An 18437-nucleotide genomic window follows, 5' to 3' on the forward strand; every position below is an offset into this window, starting at 1 on the left:
CAAGGACTGCTGATGGCAAAACTGGTACCATGTGCTACTGTGAAACCTCTCTTCTATTTTGCTACACTCAAGAAATGGAGGCAAGGACATACCTCTAAAGAGGAGTGTCTGTGGGTTACTAGGCACCGAAGGTCAGCCATTGGAGAGGCCAAAGCTCACAGTGAGCTGAGGCTGGCCAGGGAAGCTCGCTACCACAAGAGAACCTTCTTCAGGTATGTGAGGAGAAAATGCCTGGTAAAAGAGGCAATAGGCTCACTGTTGGATGAAAATAGAGAAACTCTGACAGAGGACAGAAAGAAAGCAGAAAGGCTCAATGCCTATTTTGCCTCCATTTTTTCCCTGAAGAAGAGAACAGGCTCAAAGTGCTCATAGAACTTTTTAGAGAGCTTGCAGAGCCTTTGTCCATCATCTTCCAGATCTCTTGGAGGATGGGAGGGACCTCAGAAGGGTATACTGTCACAGACTCTACCCTCCAAAGCAGCCATTTGCTCCATGGGAAACTAGGGTTGCCAACCTCAGGACAGGGGGCTGGATGTCACTCAGAATTACAACTGCTCACCAGATTACAGAGATCAGTTCCCCTGGAGAACGTGGCTGCTTTGGGTGGTGGAGTCTATGGCATTATACCCTGCTGAGATCACTTCCCTCCCCTAACCTCACCTCCCAAGGGTCCACCCCAAATCTCTACGAATTTCCCAACCAGGAGCTGGCAACCCTAAAAAGGAAGCAGGAAAAGGGAATAGGCTATGGGGACTTTCAAGAAAGGGAAAGATGAAATAGTGGCGGAGGGGAAAATGAGATGCCTCCCGCAAGTCCTTGTGGGTTCCCACTTGGAAAAACTAATTTGCATGCATTCTTGTTCAATAAATATATGAATGAAAAACCAGGAAACCTGATTTAAACTGCCACCTTTTCGTACAATTAAAACCTTGTTTTAAAGCAAATCAATTAGTTGCTAACAAACATAAACCTACAAAAATGATTACCAGAGTAAAACATAAACATACTTGGCTGGATTCAGCCATATTTAAATGCTACTTGCTTCCACAAGCAAATCAAGCATGTGTTTAAATACTTCCCTTTGAAATAAAAACGAGCCTTAAACATGTTTACAGTTGTCTGCATCGGGCCTGTATAATACAGACAAAAACTCATGGAATATTATCTCTCTGGTTGCCAATCTCTTTTCCTGCCCACTGTAGCTTTCATTACCTCTGAGGTTTAAGGGATATTTATATGGGTATCTATATGAATGTTTAATGCTCCTGGCTAAAAACCTATTTATAAAAAACATGTACACTTGGATTCCTATTTCTGATCACAAGCACTAGTGGAAAACCTAAAAGATACAGGATGCATGAAACTGGGGAGAAGAAATCATTAATCTTTTGTCTTCTTTCAAAGGCTACCTTGTATACTTCTAATTTTAAAAAGAATGACGAGGGAAATTGTTGGTGAAGCAGAGGATGAATACATAAATGTCCCCAAATTCACTAAACGAAGGATCCAGCTGTTCTGAAAACACAAACAACTTTTTATATGAGACTGTAGTGGGTGTGATGCAAATCCAAGCAGTAGGAAATGGCTGTGGCAAGCTAGACAGGGCACAGCACATGTCTGCTGCTGTGTTTATCCTGTGTTCTTGGGTCAAAAGGCCACCTCTATCCCTGCAATACCTTTTTTTAAAGGAGCATCTTTATAACATGCTGATTTCCAGCTACTAAAAGAACAGTCGCAGGTGTTTAGTAAATGTATCACTATAAGAGACCAGCACTGGAAACCTATATACCTTTATAAGCCCATTGAAGAAGGATGTAACTCTGCTTAGGTTTCCTATCAGGACATATGGGATACAGTTGTCAAAGTGTTTGTATGAATTGGGATCACCACTCCATATTAAGGAATGCAATTCAATGGACATTAGAAACCTTTGACTTCTGTGTCCTCTGATGAGAATAGGTATTTCAATGTCACATCAAGTTATAAGCCTTGTTTATACTTTGCTTTCATGGTATATTTAATTAATTGTAAAGAGTTTAGCATCAGATCACTTCTGGGGTTAAAGTAGTCAGGTCTGATGCATTATTGGCTTTCATGTACTTTATAATTTCTTCTAGTGATACAAGGTTCCCCTTTTAAGCCACTAGAATCTCCAGCAGAGAGGGTCTCAGCTGGCGAAGTTGGAACAGCCTTCTGTCTGGAAATTTAGTTGTTGCTAGAGTAGATCTTGATGTCCCCACCTCTCTGATTAAATAGAAAGAAACTCTTATCTATAGTGTTTATGAAACGTACATACAAACTTTTCTAAATACAAATTGCAATTTTCCAGTTCATAGCACCAGAGCCCTGATGCAGTTTTTGAAGTGTGTGTTGTCTGACACTGCAATGCTCACATGAGCAGGTTTTTGTTCAAGTGAACTGGCACTTGATCAGCAGAACTGACTGTGTGACAGCTACTGAGCCAGCTATTGAGTAGCCCAGGAAAACAAGCTGGCATTTTTTCTCATCATCTCTCTCAGGTAATGCTTCAAAAATAAATGAGCAAGCTTCAAACAAATGTGGTTTGCAGTTGGAGGAGATTCAGAAGTGATGCCCTTCACCCTTGTCTTTGCCCCAGTGCAGACATAATTTCCTGATCTCTTAACACTGGTCCGACTCCAAGTGTGCCTATATCTTCTGGAGATGAATCTACACAATCAGGAACAGGAGTATCAAATGTAACACCTGGTGGCGATGTCTAGCTCTTCAGCGTCCCCAATGCTGCCTGTGGCACCCCTACTACAGTCCACACACACCACACATTCTTAAAAACTGGGGTGCCAGGGCCCTAATAGAGGATTCGGGCTGTCTTGCTAGTGACACTACTGCTTGTTCCAGCATCTCTAAGTAGCACAGGAAGAGAGAGGTTACTGGTGAAGGGGCTCCAGCAGGGATGGCAATGGACAGGGTTGTTGGTATTAAACCATAAGCCATGTTTATTTGATAGCGGGTGCTGAGGGTGCTCCTAGCAGGCATTGAACACAAGGCCACTTTGGCTGTTGCAAAGGTTTTTCTCTCTCAAGTTATAGCAAGATATAATACTATGAATAAAAAAATGAGTCCGTTTCTGGTGTTGGGCTATTAGAATTGTTTTAAAGTTTATTAGTGTGATACTGCTTAAGGCTATTGGGTCAAATGAGGAGTTTCATGTAAGTATGATAGCAGGTGTAGTATGGAGAACTGATAGTTTTGGGGGATTATGGGGCCTGCATAAATAAAGGCCATGTAGGACAGGAGCTACAGGAAGGAGGGGAATTGCATAAGATTGAGCACAATATCTTGCTGGATCCAACCCAATGTAACTAACTTTGGACTATAGCCTATCCCTTTGCTCAGCTAAGTACAGAGCCTCTCTTTCTATCCCAAACAGCTGAAGAGGCTCTTCTTCCAGAGAAAGATCCCTGCTGCTGCTGCTGTTGCAGGCCTGAGAGGTAGGGTGCCTGTACCTGTGGTTTCCCTATGAATCTCATGAGTAAAGTATAGAAGTAAAAGTTTACAAAAAGGTTTATAGAGGCTTATTTCTCTGAACAGAATTGTTGATGTAGTAAATAAAACAGAGTAAAGGTCATGAGTTGCTGGCTAAGACTATTCTTAATATTCTGAGATAAATAAACTGCAAGACTACGAGGTTATGATATGCAATGTTGCCCGCTTGATGGTTGTGTCTGGAAAAATATCAGCATCACTTAACCGAGGTACTTGGCCTCTTCTTGACATTAACAAGAAGGTCATTTCTGCCTGGGAGTTTAGACCCTCTGATAGCTGCCGTGTGAGGAGGGAATAATGCTAACCGAATGATTCAGACCTAGTCTTCAAACAGTATAACAGATGGTGACCTTGCACTTGTGAACTTTGTGACTCAATGCCAAGAACATAATAATGCTTTCTTCACAGACCCAGTGACAATGGCACACCACCACTATGTGTGACCATGCCAAGTGCAAGGATACAGGTATTAGTGTAGCCACCCTGGGCAGAAGCTTCTAGTCTCTCAGCTCAGATGACAGCTGGTCTGAGAGAATAAAAGCCAGAACCAAACTGCCAGAAGGCAGGGAGTTGACGGAAGATGGCTTAGGCTGTCTGACCTCACTCTCTCCACATCTCCAAAGATGTAAAGCTTGGAAAGAAATGTTGGTAGAGGACAATGCTGGTTGTCTGGCTATCAGCTTTCTCTGTCTCTTGCGTGAGACTAAGAGAGAGTAACTGGAGTACAGCTTCAGCTGTCTGGCCTTGCTCTCTCCATCTTGAAAGATGTAAAACCTAAGAAGATTGAAGAGAGACAACTCTGGTTGTCAGGCTTCACTCTCTTACCATCTCTTGCATACAGATTTACAGTCTTCTTGCCTAAAGCTAGAAATCCCTTTTGAAAGGGAATTCAGTTCAGCAATTCTAGTTCTCATAAAGGCTAGAATCTGAAGTGAAATGCTGACAGGCTGCTCCATGACAAAGATGGAGACCTTAGAACTCCTAGCACTCTACTTTGGAGATGGGAGTCTAAGTGTATTGGATCTTCACCATATTTGGTATATTGAGCCTCAACTGATCCTAGCAAGGATTAATGGAACCTCAAAGAAGATCTGTCTGATCCTGTTCTGGCTTTCCAAATGCTGGCAAGCATGAGGATTGTATATCCTATATAGATCCTATATAGATAATTCCCTGGACCTGTTCAGAAGTCGTTTCTAAATAACAGAAAGGCTTCAGAACTTTCTCAGGGTAAGAGGCCAGAGATATTCCTGAAAAGAAAGGAAGATCTCTGTTTTCTGTGGTAATGCACAAGGCACATATAAAGCAGTGGAGAAAGGCTGAACAGTAGGAGGAGAAATCATATGTCTAATTCTGAACTTGGACCCGTGTGTAATTCAAAAGCTCTATACAATTGGGGAGATTTTTCTACAAACCTGGGGAGCCAAACAATAAAAAATAAATAAAGATATTTTCAAAAATCTTTTAAAAATGTGTGGTGTCTGCGGTATAAGCCATTTTCATGCAGATGCAGATATGAAAAATAATTAAGGAACTAGCCTCGCATTTCCTGAAAATGTTCTGGTCTGTCTCCTCTGTGGAAAACAAATGTGCTCACTTTTCAAATTCAACACATTTTATTATCCAGCCATCTGACCTTATTCAGTGATGCAATTCATTTAATGTATCAGCTATCAAGAATGTACAAATACTGTAAATTAATAAAATTCCTTCAACAGCCAGGATCTACTCTTGCTAGCTATGTCATCTTAATGACCAATCTTTCTGTAGTATAAATATTTATCCACAGAAAGGAACAAGGTTACCAGATCACCTGGTGCTGACTTGATAAGACAGACAAAGGATGGGCAATAGTTTCTTCATTAACTTCATTATAATAATTACAAACTAACAGTACACAAGCTGCATTCTTCAATTATCTGGCACTACAGGGACAAAACAATCATGTAAAGGATTTTGCTTAAGCTACTCTTGATGGTGGAACATTTCAACTTACCGAAGCAAAAGCTCTTCTATATTTAGATGCAGATATGAAAAAGTACAAAGTTGGGGAAATGAGTTAGAGGAAAAGAAAAATCTGCAAGCCATAGCATACAAATTCTGGTAGTCTGTACTGAAACTATTTAACTAGTACTCCGGTCTTTCTCACATCATAAGAGTGCTGGAATAGAAAACCAAGCACAATTAATTTCCTGAGTTATCACTTTCTCCCATTCACTCCTATAGGTATTCTCAATCACTAAACAGGCAGAGTTCAAGGAGGAGTCTCTGCGACAAAAAAAATATGTCAACCAAAATTTTTATGGCTGCTATGCTAGCAATGGCTGTTAATGAGCACAACCCCACTTCAAGACTCATAGCTACCTCAATCACTCATTCAGGAAGTCCCAGAATAGCTCTGAGAAATCTCTATTTTTGGATTACATCCGTCAAGCCAAATAGATACTCCATAAAGTGACCAGACACCACTTTGGCCTTACCAGTCTGAATCACAGCAGGAATAAATGGTCTCCCCTTTAGCATAATAAAACCAAATAACTACAGAAGCAGACTAGCTTTCACTTGTGCCCACTGTGCACATTTGCAGTCTGATCTAACAGGTCTCTACCCAACTCTCAATTCTTGGGTCAGAGGATATTTCAAATGTGGGAGAACACTAAACGCAAACCTTTAGTACCAAATGACTTTGGTATTTTTAGACATTTGTGCATGGTGCGCTGTTACCAGGCGGGGGGACCTGTTCCCCAACTTTGCTCACCTTTTCATATTCCTCTGCAAACCTGAGGATTCCACTGGTATGCAAAAATCTCTACCTTAGCCCAGTGTGAGCCCCTCCTATGGATTTCTTGGTCCATACTTCAGCTGGTCCAGAACGTGTCAGCATGGGTCCTTAAGGGGACCGCATAGAGGGCACATGTACAACCAGTGTTCTTCCAGTTGCACTGGCTCCAGATTGAGTACTGACCAGGGCTGACTCTGCTTAGCCCTAAACAGTCTGGGACCATCGTACCTGTGGGACTGCTTCTCCCAATACAGCCCCCAGAGAGCACTTCACTCAGCAGGAGACAACTTACTGGGGATCCCTGGCCCAAAAAGTATCCAGCTGTCCTCAATCAGGGCCCTGGCCTGGTGGAACACCATGTCAAGTGTGATCAGGGCCCTGCAGGACTTGAAACAGTTCTGCAGGACCTGTAAAACTGAGCTGTTCTACCAAGCATACAGTTCAGGACAGCGACAATTTCCACCTTTGCTGGCCTTCCCTGCCCTTCCCTTCAACTTCCCTTCCCTTCTTTATTACGGCAGATTCTTTTTGGTTATTATTTTGTTGGAATATGTTATTCCCTTATTCCCTCTGTAAGGTTTCCCATCATTGTTTTTATGCTCCTTATGGTTTGAAGGCGCCCGGATTTTAAGTTGAGTAATTTGTTTTAATTGTAAATTATGACTATTTTAATTGTACTGAAGTGCTTGTGAGCTGACCTGGTCAGGAATGGGTGCTGTAGAAGTCCAATAAATAAATAAGGCTATGGATTTGATTAGATGTCCTAGTTACCTCACAAGGTGTCTGTTGTGGAGAGGGGAAGGGAAAGAGATTGTATGCCAGTTTGATTCTCCTTACAAGGCAGAGAAAGTTAGCATATAAAAACCAACTCTTCTTCTTCGGAAAGTGAAAGAGTTGCCTGTCAAGCATGTGAACTATTAAGTGGCTTAGTCTGAAATAAAGTTCTTAAATATTTGTGTTCAGTGCAATGATCTTGGGAACCTTGAGAGTTTTAGAGAAAATCTGGAGGATGAGGCAAAAACTGTAGAAAGAATTCAAGACTCAGTGCAAGTGACTTCAAAGATACCTCAGCAGTCTGCTGTTCTAATCAGTACCCTTATAAGAGATTAATCTTTTGGATACAAAGCAGCCCAATAAGGCACATAAGTTTATGATTGCCTTTCCTAATCAAAGACAGTGCTGTAGTGAAGGCCAAGAAAAGCTAGTTCATATGAATTCAGGTATGCAAATATGTATACAAGAACGTGCATGAACTGAAAATGTAGTTGTTAAATGACTGAGCTGTGAATCTACAAGTCAGATGTTGCCTCTTCAAAATATTCATGACATGATCTCATCCATCTAGCTGCAACAATACAGGATTACTAAGACTATCAATGCAATCCTATGTAGAGTTACTCTAATCTAAATCCTTTGAAGACCATGGGTTTAGAAGGCAGTAACTCTGTAGGACTACACTGTAGGCATATGAAGGGCTTTGAATGCTGTCAAGTGCTTCAGGGGCTGCAATGATAAAAGCTGTTCTAGGCTTTTGTGAAACTTCTTGTGCAAGTACTCTGTGTACTTCAACCAACAAATATCAAAATAGGCCTGTAACTAAATAATTTCTAGTAAATATTGATATTTTCTAGTAAACATTAATGTTTTGTATAAATATAATGTGCAGGAGCTCAAAGAAGCAACAGCATAATGTGCAGGATCCCAAAGAAGCATCAACAGAGGACTTTTTAAAGGCAACTGGTTGACATTTTCAATCAGCATTGCAGGCTATAACCAACTGCTTCGTTCCCTTACCTAGCAATTGTGTTGTTGGGTATTATTGCTGCTATTTAGCTTATTTTTTGTCATTCTGAAAAGGGCAGAACAAGGTCAGACTATAACGATGCATAATAAGCCACTATCTGCAGGTGCTGAAGGCAGCCATAATTGCTGTAGGTCAACTTGCCATTTTCTGTCAGCCTTTCCTGCTAGTTACCAAATTGCGGGATGCATCTGAACATAACGTTCTCTTCCTAGCGGTGTTTTCTAGCTTGTCAGTCATAGACTCTAGCAAAAGAACACCTCCTTTACACACAGCCAGTCTGAGCCTCAGCAAGAAGAGGAGACACAGGGGAATTTTTCACAGAGATTTGCTGCCCTTTCAAATCTGATTTGTGTCGGTGCAAATTTTTGGTTATTAATTGTAGGTCCTCCTTTTCCCAGAATGAGCAATAATAGCCGTGTTATAACTGAGGCAACTGAAACCACTTTAAAAGAGTCCTTTCCTGTTGGCGCGTGTTTTTTGGTTCAGAGGCCCATGAAGAATTGTTTGCTTCAGTTCCGCTGCCCCTGCCCGTGACGTCTACTTTCTCCTCCCCAAGAACAGTGATTGGCTGGGGGAGTTTCGCACTCGGACAAGAATACCGCCCCTTTTGCTGCCTGCCTGCCTAGAGTCCTGGCACTTCTCTCCCTCCATCCCGGAGGCTGGCGGGCGGGCAGGCGGCACTCCTTCCCTGCCCCTCGCCCAAGATGGGCCTTGGAGCTGGGCCCACACCTCCAAGCCCAGGGGGACGTCGGACAGACGGCTCCAGGGGGAGACCGGCGGGGCCACGCCATGTGCGCCTCGAGTGCTGGGGGTGATGGTGGTGGCCGCTCGGTCTAGGGCAGCTGGACCCGTGGGGGGGATGTTTAAGGGAAGGGGCTGTTGGCCCCTCTACCCCAGCGGGGAGGGGGGATTTTTGAGAATTCAGATGGGAAAAATGTGCATCCTGAGAGCGGAAAACCCAAGGCAAAACTCCCTCCTATCACTCTTCTGAAGAGGGGCAGCCAGTCTTCTCTGGGTCTCCCTCCTCTCTCTCACGATGCACTGGGGCCAGATCATGGCCGGTGAGCAAGCCAGGGGCCTTCTTTCCTCTTCCCCCCCCCCCATGCACATTGGCTGGATCGGGGCCGGCGCACAAGCCAGGAGCCCTCCTCTCTCTCATGATGCACTGGGGCCGGATCATGGCCGGCGCGCAAGCCAGGGGCCTTCTTTCCTCTCTCCCCCCTGCCATGCACACTGGCTGGATCAGGGCCGGCGCGTGGAGCCCTCCTCTCTCTCACGATGCACTGGCTTTAATGCAAGAGGTTTACAGTGGCCATTTATGCACGGGAGGTTTTTCCTTGGATTTGCTGCTCTCTAGATGCACCCTTTTCCCATCCAAATTCTCAAAACTCAACAATCAGCCCCCAAGAAGAGTTTTGAGAATTAGGATTGGGAAAATGTGCATCTAGAGAGCGGCAAATCCAAGGCACACCTTGGATCCAAGGCACACCTCTTGGCACATGGATGCAATTCCTGCCCCCCCCCCAGTCCTGTCTTTCATTAAAGGGCAATGGGTTCCACACCTATAGAAAATAGAGGGAAGCTTTGAGGAAAGCGCTGCCTTGCCCCCCCCCCCCAATTTGGAATCTGACTATTCCAAAAGCAGAACAGAGCGAGGGTGGAAGAAAAATGGAGGAGACCAGAGGGACTGGTGGTTGTTTTTTGCACTGGGGCTGGTGAACTGCACAAGGCAATCTGCTGGGCGGAGATGGGGTGGATTGGGGGCAGGCATAAACAATAAGCTTGTTGGAAGGGGAGGCATCCTGCAAAGGGGACAGACCAAACCGTTGTCAAATACAGCGTGCTTTGTTCCCGTGAAAAACCAAAACTACAGATAATTGACGGGGATAAATCGCAGCCATGAAAAAAACATTTAAATCGGGTTTTTTATTGGTCCGTGGCAAGAGAAGCAAAATCTACCGTAAAAAATGCCCCACAGTTTATATTATGTGAAGTACTTCAGTGCAATGTTACAAGGTGAGACAGGCAAACTCCAATCAATAAGAAAGCATAAGCTCATCAAAGAACACTCAATGCTGTGCTTCACACAAGCCCAATGGGGCCAAGTGAAATGTCCAGTTGGTGCTAGAACTGAAATAGATCCTTTTTAAAAATCCAAAGTTGAGAGTAAGCAAGCAAATGTAAGAGTAAGCAAGCACAACTTTTTACAATAGCTTTTACTCGAAGCAAAGACTCAGATTTACCTTCCCAAGGTTCACACTTCAGCTTGTGATTTTTGTTTTGTTTTGTAAGGAGAAATACATTTCAAACCAGAGTTCCTTTCAGTAATGTTTCTTTGCCTCCCTGGTCAATGTGGTGGCTCTTCATGTTCACATCCCATAAACTCTTAATGTTTAACTCTGTCCCAATGCTAAGGAACTAAAAATAAACTCTTCCCAAAAGCTTCACCAGGTGTTGGTTGTTCAGCACCTTTCTTCTTTGAACTAACTATCCTTGGGATATCACAGGCATGGCATTCTCTGCAGAAGACTCAATTCTGACTTTTCTAAAGAACAGCAACATTCTTACCAAAGCAGTAACACTTTCATAAACAGGAAAAGAATATTATTTTTCCTACTATGGACATACAACAGCCCCCTCACCCCAAATCTGCTGCATCACGAAGCATAAATCACATATAATTAAAACTACCTCAGTTGTAACCCAAGAATTGCAATATTAGTGATATAATAAAGAGTGTCATGGAACCTTTAAAACTAACAAATAAGAACCTAAGAACATAAGAAAGGCCCTGCTGGATCAGACCAAGGCCCATCAAGCCCAGCAGTCTGCTCACACAGTGGCCAAGCAGGTGCCTCTAGGAAGCCCACAAACAAGACGACTGCAGCAGCACCATCCTGCCTGTGTTCCACCGCACCCAAATAGATTGTCATAAGTATAAGAGGGGCTGTGGCGCAGTGGTAGAGCATCTGACTGGTGCACAGAAGGTCCCAGATTCAACTCCTGGGCATCTCCAGTTAAAAAGGATCAGGTAGTTGGTGATGTGAAGGACTTCTACTTGAGACCTGCAAATGCACCGCCAGCCCGAGGAGATAATACTGACTTAAATGGACCAGTGGTCTGATTCAGTATAAGACAGCTGCATGTGCAACCTTTTGTCAGCCATGCCATTAGATGTGTTACTTCTGATCATGCCGCAAGAAATGTACACAAACTGAAGTGCATACTCTTTGTTATGTTAGCTGCAGCAGACTAACACAGATACCTGCATGGAAATAGTATGGATGGTATTACTACCTACCAGGTAAAGATAAGACACAGTAATGTAGATATTAAAATCAGAACTTGGTTGAACATTGCAGATTGTGTGCGCTGGATAGCTCTATGGAGGTCATTCTAGATCAAAAGAAAAAGGAAAGATGTACGGTGTTCAGGCATCCTATATATAGGTTTTATCTAGTCATATATCGGTTTCTGAACATGACCCCAGAAATAATGCAGATAAATCCACAAGATAGGAGCATGTATAGAAAAGGGTGATTTTCCCAACAAACCCAGGGGAATTCCAGGTCTTGCAGAGAAATCCAAAAACTTTAAAATAAAAATCAGGGATATTTAAGAGTAAGCCCAGCCCCTCATTCCAACACCAATCCCTGGACTTACTCAGAAACCAAAGGATTCTCAGTTCAGAACTCAGGACAGCAACAACACAGTATGGGCCCTTTAAAGCCCCAATTAAATCCTTGCCAATATCTGTTTAGACCACCCAAGGAAAGGGGGGGGGCTGCAGGTACAGCCTAAGATTCCCCTGAGGTTTCATGAGACAGCTCATCCTTTCAAGACATCAGGTGACTTGACCGAACATGTGCATCCTGCTGCACTGTGTCGTAAGGAGCTTAGAAGCAGGCCTGTGAGGAAGTGGTTGGGTTCTCTCTCCAAGCTGCGCAGGAGAGACCTAGCAGAGAGGAGAAGGAAGCAGGTGCTGCAAACTCCCTCCCCTTCCAACTTCTGAGGCTCTTCAAGCCAGAAACAGGGCAGCAAAGGACACAATAAACGAAGAAGCCAATGAGGGCGGGGCATCCCACAAAGGATTTTTACAAGGCCACAATCTGGAGAAACGTTGTCTGCACTTGCACAGATGCAACTAAAAACAGTCACTCATGAAATAACATCACGACATCATGACCGCCATTTTGGGAAACAGCCTCCACAATTATTTTCTAGAAAGGTTAGAAAAGATGCCCAGAACCAGCTGGAGGAAAAAGAAAAAAAATGGGGAAAGTTGCCCAGCTTTCCACTCGAAGCCTTGCCAAATCAGCCAACTAGCAGCAGCAGCTGGGGAAGGGAGGAGGTGGCAGTGGGAAGGCAGGCATCCAACCAACCAATGCAGCCATGAAGGGAGGAGACATCCTGCTGAACCAAGGGAGGAGATAGGCAGACAATGGTAGCTGCAGAGACCCTGAGGAAGGAATGAGCCAGCAACAGTGTGAGCAGATGAGGGAGTGAAGCAACAGGGAAGGAAGGAGGAGGCTGGGAGAGAGAGGCAACGCAGCAGCAGCGATGTTTGGGCTAGAAGGGAGCCTTTGGCCAGTTCAGCATTGAGCAGCTCCTAAAATCAAAGGGCAGTAGGGCACCACTTGGCAGGGCAGAAAGTGGTGGCCAGAATCGAGGCTATTGGGCACCCTCCGTGTTTGGACTGAAAGGGAGCCTGTGGCCGGCTGTACTACTTGCAAGCTGCATATTTGATTTATACATTAACTTATTAGTCATATTCCTGCTAGGGTATTCAAAATGACTCACAAGGTAATTTTTGTTATTGTTGTAAGCAATAAAACCACTTAATCAAAGCAGATTCTGCAATAACAGAGGGATACAATAAATCAAGATGAACCTAGACTAAATAAAACAAGGCAGCAGTTAAACCAACACAAAACACTTTGGAATTTAAGACAGCACAACAAAAAGTTCAATAAGCTAGAAGGCCTTCTGAAATTAAAGAGAAGCCCTTAGTCTAACAGTAGAACTGGCCAAGGAATGGGGCAAACTGCACCTCCTTAGGCAGAGTGTCATTTTATTTAAAGTGTTGCTTTTACTACTAAGAGGCCACCCAAAAAGCCATTGTTCCATCACCCTGACCTGGATAGCCCCAGGCTAGCCTGGTCTCATCAGATCTCAGAAGCTAAGCAGGGTCGTCCCCGGTTAGTATTTGGATGGGCAACCTGCAAGGAATACCAGGGTCGTGACGCGGAGGCAGGCAATGGCAAACCACCTCCAAAAGCCTCTTGCGGGGTCAGCATAAGTCAGTTGTGACTTGATGTCTGACATTTGATCTGCTGGAACATGTGTGTGCTTGAGACAAAAAGAGATAACTTAACAAGAAAGCAACAACAAAGTGTAAGAGATGGGGAGGAATGTATGGAACAGTGCACCCCATAATATATACAGGCCATTTGAGCTGTCAACCTAAGTGGAGTTACACCCTTATACAAGCCCATTGACTTCAGTGGATTCAAAGTGGTATACCTCTACTTAGGATGGTACTGTTACAGCTTTAACAATTAATAACCTGCACCTTGCATTGGAACTGGAAGCAATCAGGGAGAAAATATAATATATAGTAGAATAGGGAATAATATAAATTTTGCCATCCAATCACAAGAGAAGGTAAACCAGAGAATTCTGTTCCAGTCGAGGCTTGAGGAAATACCAACAGAATAGTAATAGAAATGTTCCAATATAGGGTAAGGAGCCAGACCAGCAATTAAGACCTTAATCAGAGGCCCTTCTTTGTGAGCCCTTCATGTTCAAAGGCTAGATGGGCAAGTACCAGGCATCAAGCCTTGGCTGTAGTGGTGCCAAATCACTGGAACTCCCTCCTCAGCCGAAGCTTGCCTGGTGCTAAAATGTACATGCTGGTAGGCACCAAGCAAAGACATTTTTAATTTTCCCAGGCCTATTATATTCCTTACTCCCGTAGAGTTTTATTAATTGTTTTTAGCACACTATTTTGATTTTATCCCATTTTTTCCATTGGCTTTATGTTTGCCATTTTTGGGGTTTTATGAGCTTCCTAATTTCACATCTGATACTTCTTTAAATTTTTATTCTGTTTTTCTTTACTTTTGCTGATGTTTTAATCCTTTATCTTTTTATTGGTTTTTGAATTCTTATTATCATAAATCAACTTGTACATATTTCTATGAAGAGGCAACAACTAAATATTTTAAACAAAATATTAACTCAAGATTAAATAAAATATTAGTTCAAGATGAGCTAGGAGATTCCCAGAGTACAGATGACAAGAGCCTGTACACAAAGCTGGTAATAGGCACTGTTAGCACTTTAAAGTTAATAGTCTGCACCTTGCATTGGAACTGGAAGCAATCAGCTTTGATAGCTTCTTGTGTGAACGGGCCACTTCTTAAAGTGCAATCTTGATTTCTTTATTAAAATATTTTTTATCTTGCCTTTGGATAACAAATCTCCAAGGCAACTAACAATATCAACTACAAATTTTTAAAAAAGCCACATCCAAAGAAAAACCCATAGCCATGACGCTACTAAAACTATACAAACAAACGTAACCCATGGGACCCACACTCAAAAGCATGTTAAAAACGGTCAAGAGTATTCCAAATGTTTTCTAGGGCAGAACTGAGTTTTGGTGGCAGTTCTCTACCAGAGAAAGCCATCCTGGGTGACTGCTTAAACTGATTGTGCACCACAAAACTTCCTGCTAAATTGTGGCTCAAACAAATTGGACTGTACCCAGAGTTTACATCTACGGACAAGAAGAATGAGGTACCAGAATGGACATCTACAGACAAGTAAAGAGATAGAAATACTATAGGAACACACACACCCTTGTCTTCCAATTTGATTTGGAATCTCCCATCAGCAAAAACAAATGTGGATGAGACCAGCAATAATTGGTAGTCTATAGTTCTACTGCAAGTGTTTGAGTTCAGATCATAATTTAGAACTCCCTACTGGACTGCAATAATGTACGCCAATTGCCTAAATTTGCTGTTGCTCCAGTTCATTGTATGGTGCCTGAACTCTGCAGAATGTTCATCCAGTGGTACTAAGAATTTTGGTTGACAGCATCATTACTTCAAGGTTGGTCCTAGGCCTTCTGTTGCATATGTTTCCGACCGCTCTTAAATTTGCCAGTTGACCAGACACGCTAGGCTGAAATAATTGGACCATTGCTGTTCTTTGGCCAGGTCCACACGCTCCACTTTTCTTTTTTGCTTGTTCTGAATGCCAGGTGGCATAAGGACCAAGTATAATAGCTATTTGCTAAGCTGGGAAATCTAGGGTTCCTAGCCCTGCAGTCTGAGTGATTTTCTAGCTATTTGGAACCAAAAAAGAAGAAGACTTGTCAAAGGGATTAATGCTGGACCAATGGTTTTATTATAAACACAGACAATGCATTTGGATTCCAAAAAACCTGAATCTAATTAAACTACAGGGAGGTAAAACAGAAAGTTTGAAATGCCGACTGTGAAACAACTTCAACATGTGAAAGGCAATCCAAAAAGCAATTAAGCTGACATGCTTGGATTTAAGCCAATTTACTCCCACCAATTTTCAGTGGCTCTGTACAGGCTTGAAACTAAACCCTGTCATTTGAGCATAGAGTGTATCAAGCTTTTATGTTCACTTATTTTTGCACCAACCCATACTGAAAATTGTAAGGAGGCTTTCAAAATGAATTCCTATCTCACTACTTGGTTATACTTACAATCATATTCTCCAAAGCATGCTTGGCAAGCCAACAATTTAAAAATACTGGAATGAATAAGTTTCTTAATGAAGGCCAAAAAATCTGAAAGAAAGAAAAAGACAGAAAACCCACTAAGCATATCTTTTAAAATTTCACAGAAAGATTATTATAAAAAGATCCCTATTTCTTCTCTCTGGCATTCAAGATACTCTTTTAACCCCACTCGTTACTTCTGATTAAGGCTACAATCGTAAACAACCTTAGCAAACAGAAAGTTATTAATACCCTGAAAATTCTTGCTTCTGGTTGCAACCACTTCCATGAGAAAAATATCAATGTTGGGAGCTCCTTCCATAAGGGAAGACAAATGCATCATGTCTAAATGCAGAGTCCTCTTTAATTTAATCCAGGGCAAATTCATTCAATATAAAGTCCTTGTGTCTCCCACATATCCCGATGTGGGCTGGTAGGTCCATTCTTGGAACTTAATTCCCAGACGCATGTAGGTGTGACTTAGATTGAGACCAAAATGAAGAGTGAGAAACGGCTTACACCTCATGCCATTTTCCTGATCTGAATGGCCCTGGGGAGCCACTGTTTGTCCCATGTATACCTTGGAATTAAGTTGTGAACATGGAGTTCCGAGAGCATATCTGGCAGACAGGTCTGGAACAAACACATGGAGGACGCGGGGACTTTATAACATGGGACTCACCCACCCCCAGTCTTTCTGACAGACAGCACACCATCCAAGCAACTGCTAAAAAGTAGACTCTCACTCCCCCCCCCCCCCACGCACAGATTTTTTAAAGGCAGTTTTGTTTGCTTGGCATAGGCTCTAGTGAGCATGTGTATATTTAAAGGGTAAAACAAAGTTTTCATAACTATGACCCCTGCCTTCAAGTTCAAGTAGCGTATATACCAGGGCTATTTACCACTACTGGTCAATTAAACAGCTGCTTTTTAAGCCCTTGAGTTTAAATAAATTGGCATAATAAGACAAACTTCAGTACAAATATCTTTTGAGATAATGAAGATCATGATATCATTTTTATAGAGTACTTCAGACACTAGGTACGGTACAGTAATTAAGTAAAGGAAGACAAACCCTGTCCACAGGCTCACAATATAAAGTTACAATGTAATAAACAAAAGCTACCACTCATTGTTAGAATGGTGAATTAAAAAGTGTTATAACAGAACCAAAAAGAGCTTAAGACATACATCTCAGCTCCACCAACTAATGTTTGCTCTAACTAATTTAAATTGATTCCAACCAATTACAACCCAAGTGTTGGTTGATTACCTACCAATTAAAATTAATTCTAGTTTGCATCTCTAACAAAAATAATCACAGAAACATTCATTCAGTTTTTTTTTTAAAGGATGGAGCCATGGTTTACACCACTGTATATGACTAACCAGCCAATCCAAATGTTGAGATGACAGAAATGAAGATAGAAACTTACTGTAATAATGAAAGGAATTGCATTGATAATTTCCAACAGGAAGGGAATCCGCAAAACTTGTTCCCACATGTTTCCCTTAAAAAAAAGTAAAAAACAAAACACATCAGTAATCAGCTGTTATTTTGCCCTCAAATATTTTGTATGTGACATACTACAAAACTATACTCATATGCTTGGTATATCAACACTGGGCTAACATCCAGAATATGAACAGCACATTCTAGCAACCTCTATCAGTCAAAAACTATACAAATATTAGCACTGGGCAATACATTATGATATCAGCACGTTCCCACCTGTATTTTATGACATAGCCTGTGCCGGCGTAGGCCAAGGGCTGGGCGGTGCCCGCAGTCCTCAGACGTGCGGGGGGGTATCTAGCCCCTTTCGGAGCAGGCAACAAAGATTCTGTTATCTCTCAAGGTTAGTATTCAGAGGCGTCGTCAAAACAGGCAGGAGTCAACGGCCGGAAAGATCAATCATAGCAGTAGCAAGAAGACAGGGAAATTGCACGGTTGCTTCCGCAAAGTGAAAGTGTGCCTGCACTGCCTTTATCAGTCAGTGCACTTCCAAGCTAGGCTTCATCCTGCAACGACTCAGCACCAGTTCTCTGTCTGCTTAGGCTTTCCAGGCGAGCACTCCTTCGCCTACCCTGCAAAACTATACGCTGGCGAGTCCTGATATTCCTATCAGGTTCAGGTGAGCTTGGAGGGCTGCCATTCTCAGCTTCCACTGCAGGTGTTGGGGGATGAGTAGCTTCTGTCTGCCGTTGTTCCATCTCTCTGCCTAGCTGTGGTTCCTGCTGAGTTGTTTCAGGCTCCTGTACTACTGACTGCAATGGAGGTACTGAAGGCCCAGAGGCAACCTGTTCCTCCACTTCAGCTTCAGAGTCCTCTGGGTCCTCAGCTCCGAAGGCAGGGCCCATGACATAGCCACAATGTGAGGGAGCTACCTGTCTTTTGAACATATGTAACTTTTTTTGCCATCAAGTCACAGCTGATTTATGGTGACCCCGTAGGTTTTCAAGGCAAGAGATGGGTGGTTTGCCATTGCCTGCCTCTGCATTGTGTCCCTGGACTTCCTTGGTGGTCTCCCATCGAAATAGTTTCCAGAGCCAGCCCTGCTTAG

At 42.8% G+C, this 18437-nt stretch overlaps 1 protein-coding gene across 1 annotated transcript in view; it reads right to left on the minus strand.

Annotated features, from left to right (window-relative positions):
- The window catches only part of KCNT2 (potassium sodium-activated channel subfamily T member 2), a 299141-nt gene that overhangs the window by 129922 nt on the left and 150782 nt on the right, over positions 1-18437 (minus strand). Inside the window, exons 7-9 of the mRNA XM_056844277.1 lie at positions 17310-17384; positions 15859-15942; positions 11413-11507 (exon numbers count right to left, since the gene is read on the minus strand). Coding sequence (XP_056700255.1) covers positions 11413-11507; positions 15859-15942; positions 17310-17384 — 254 coding nt within the window. The remainder of the gene's footprint in view (positions 1-11412; positions 11508-15858; positions 15943-17309; positions 17385-18437) is intronic.

Source organism: Euleptes europaea, chromosome 2, assembly GCF_029931775.1.
Source record: "Euleptes europaea isolate rEulEur1 chromosome 2, rEulEur1.hap1, whole genome shotgun sequence".
Classification (NCBI taxonomy): Eukaryota; Metazoa; Chordata; class Lepidosauria; order Squamata; family Sphaerodactylidae; genus Euleptes; species Euleptes europaea.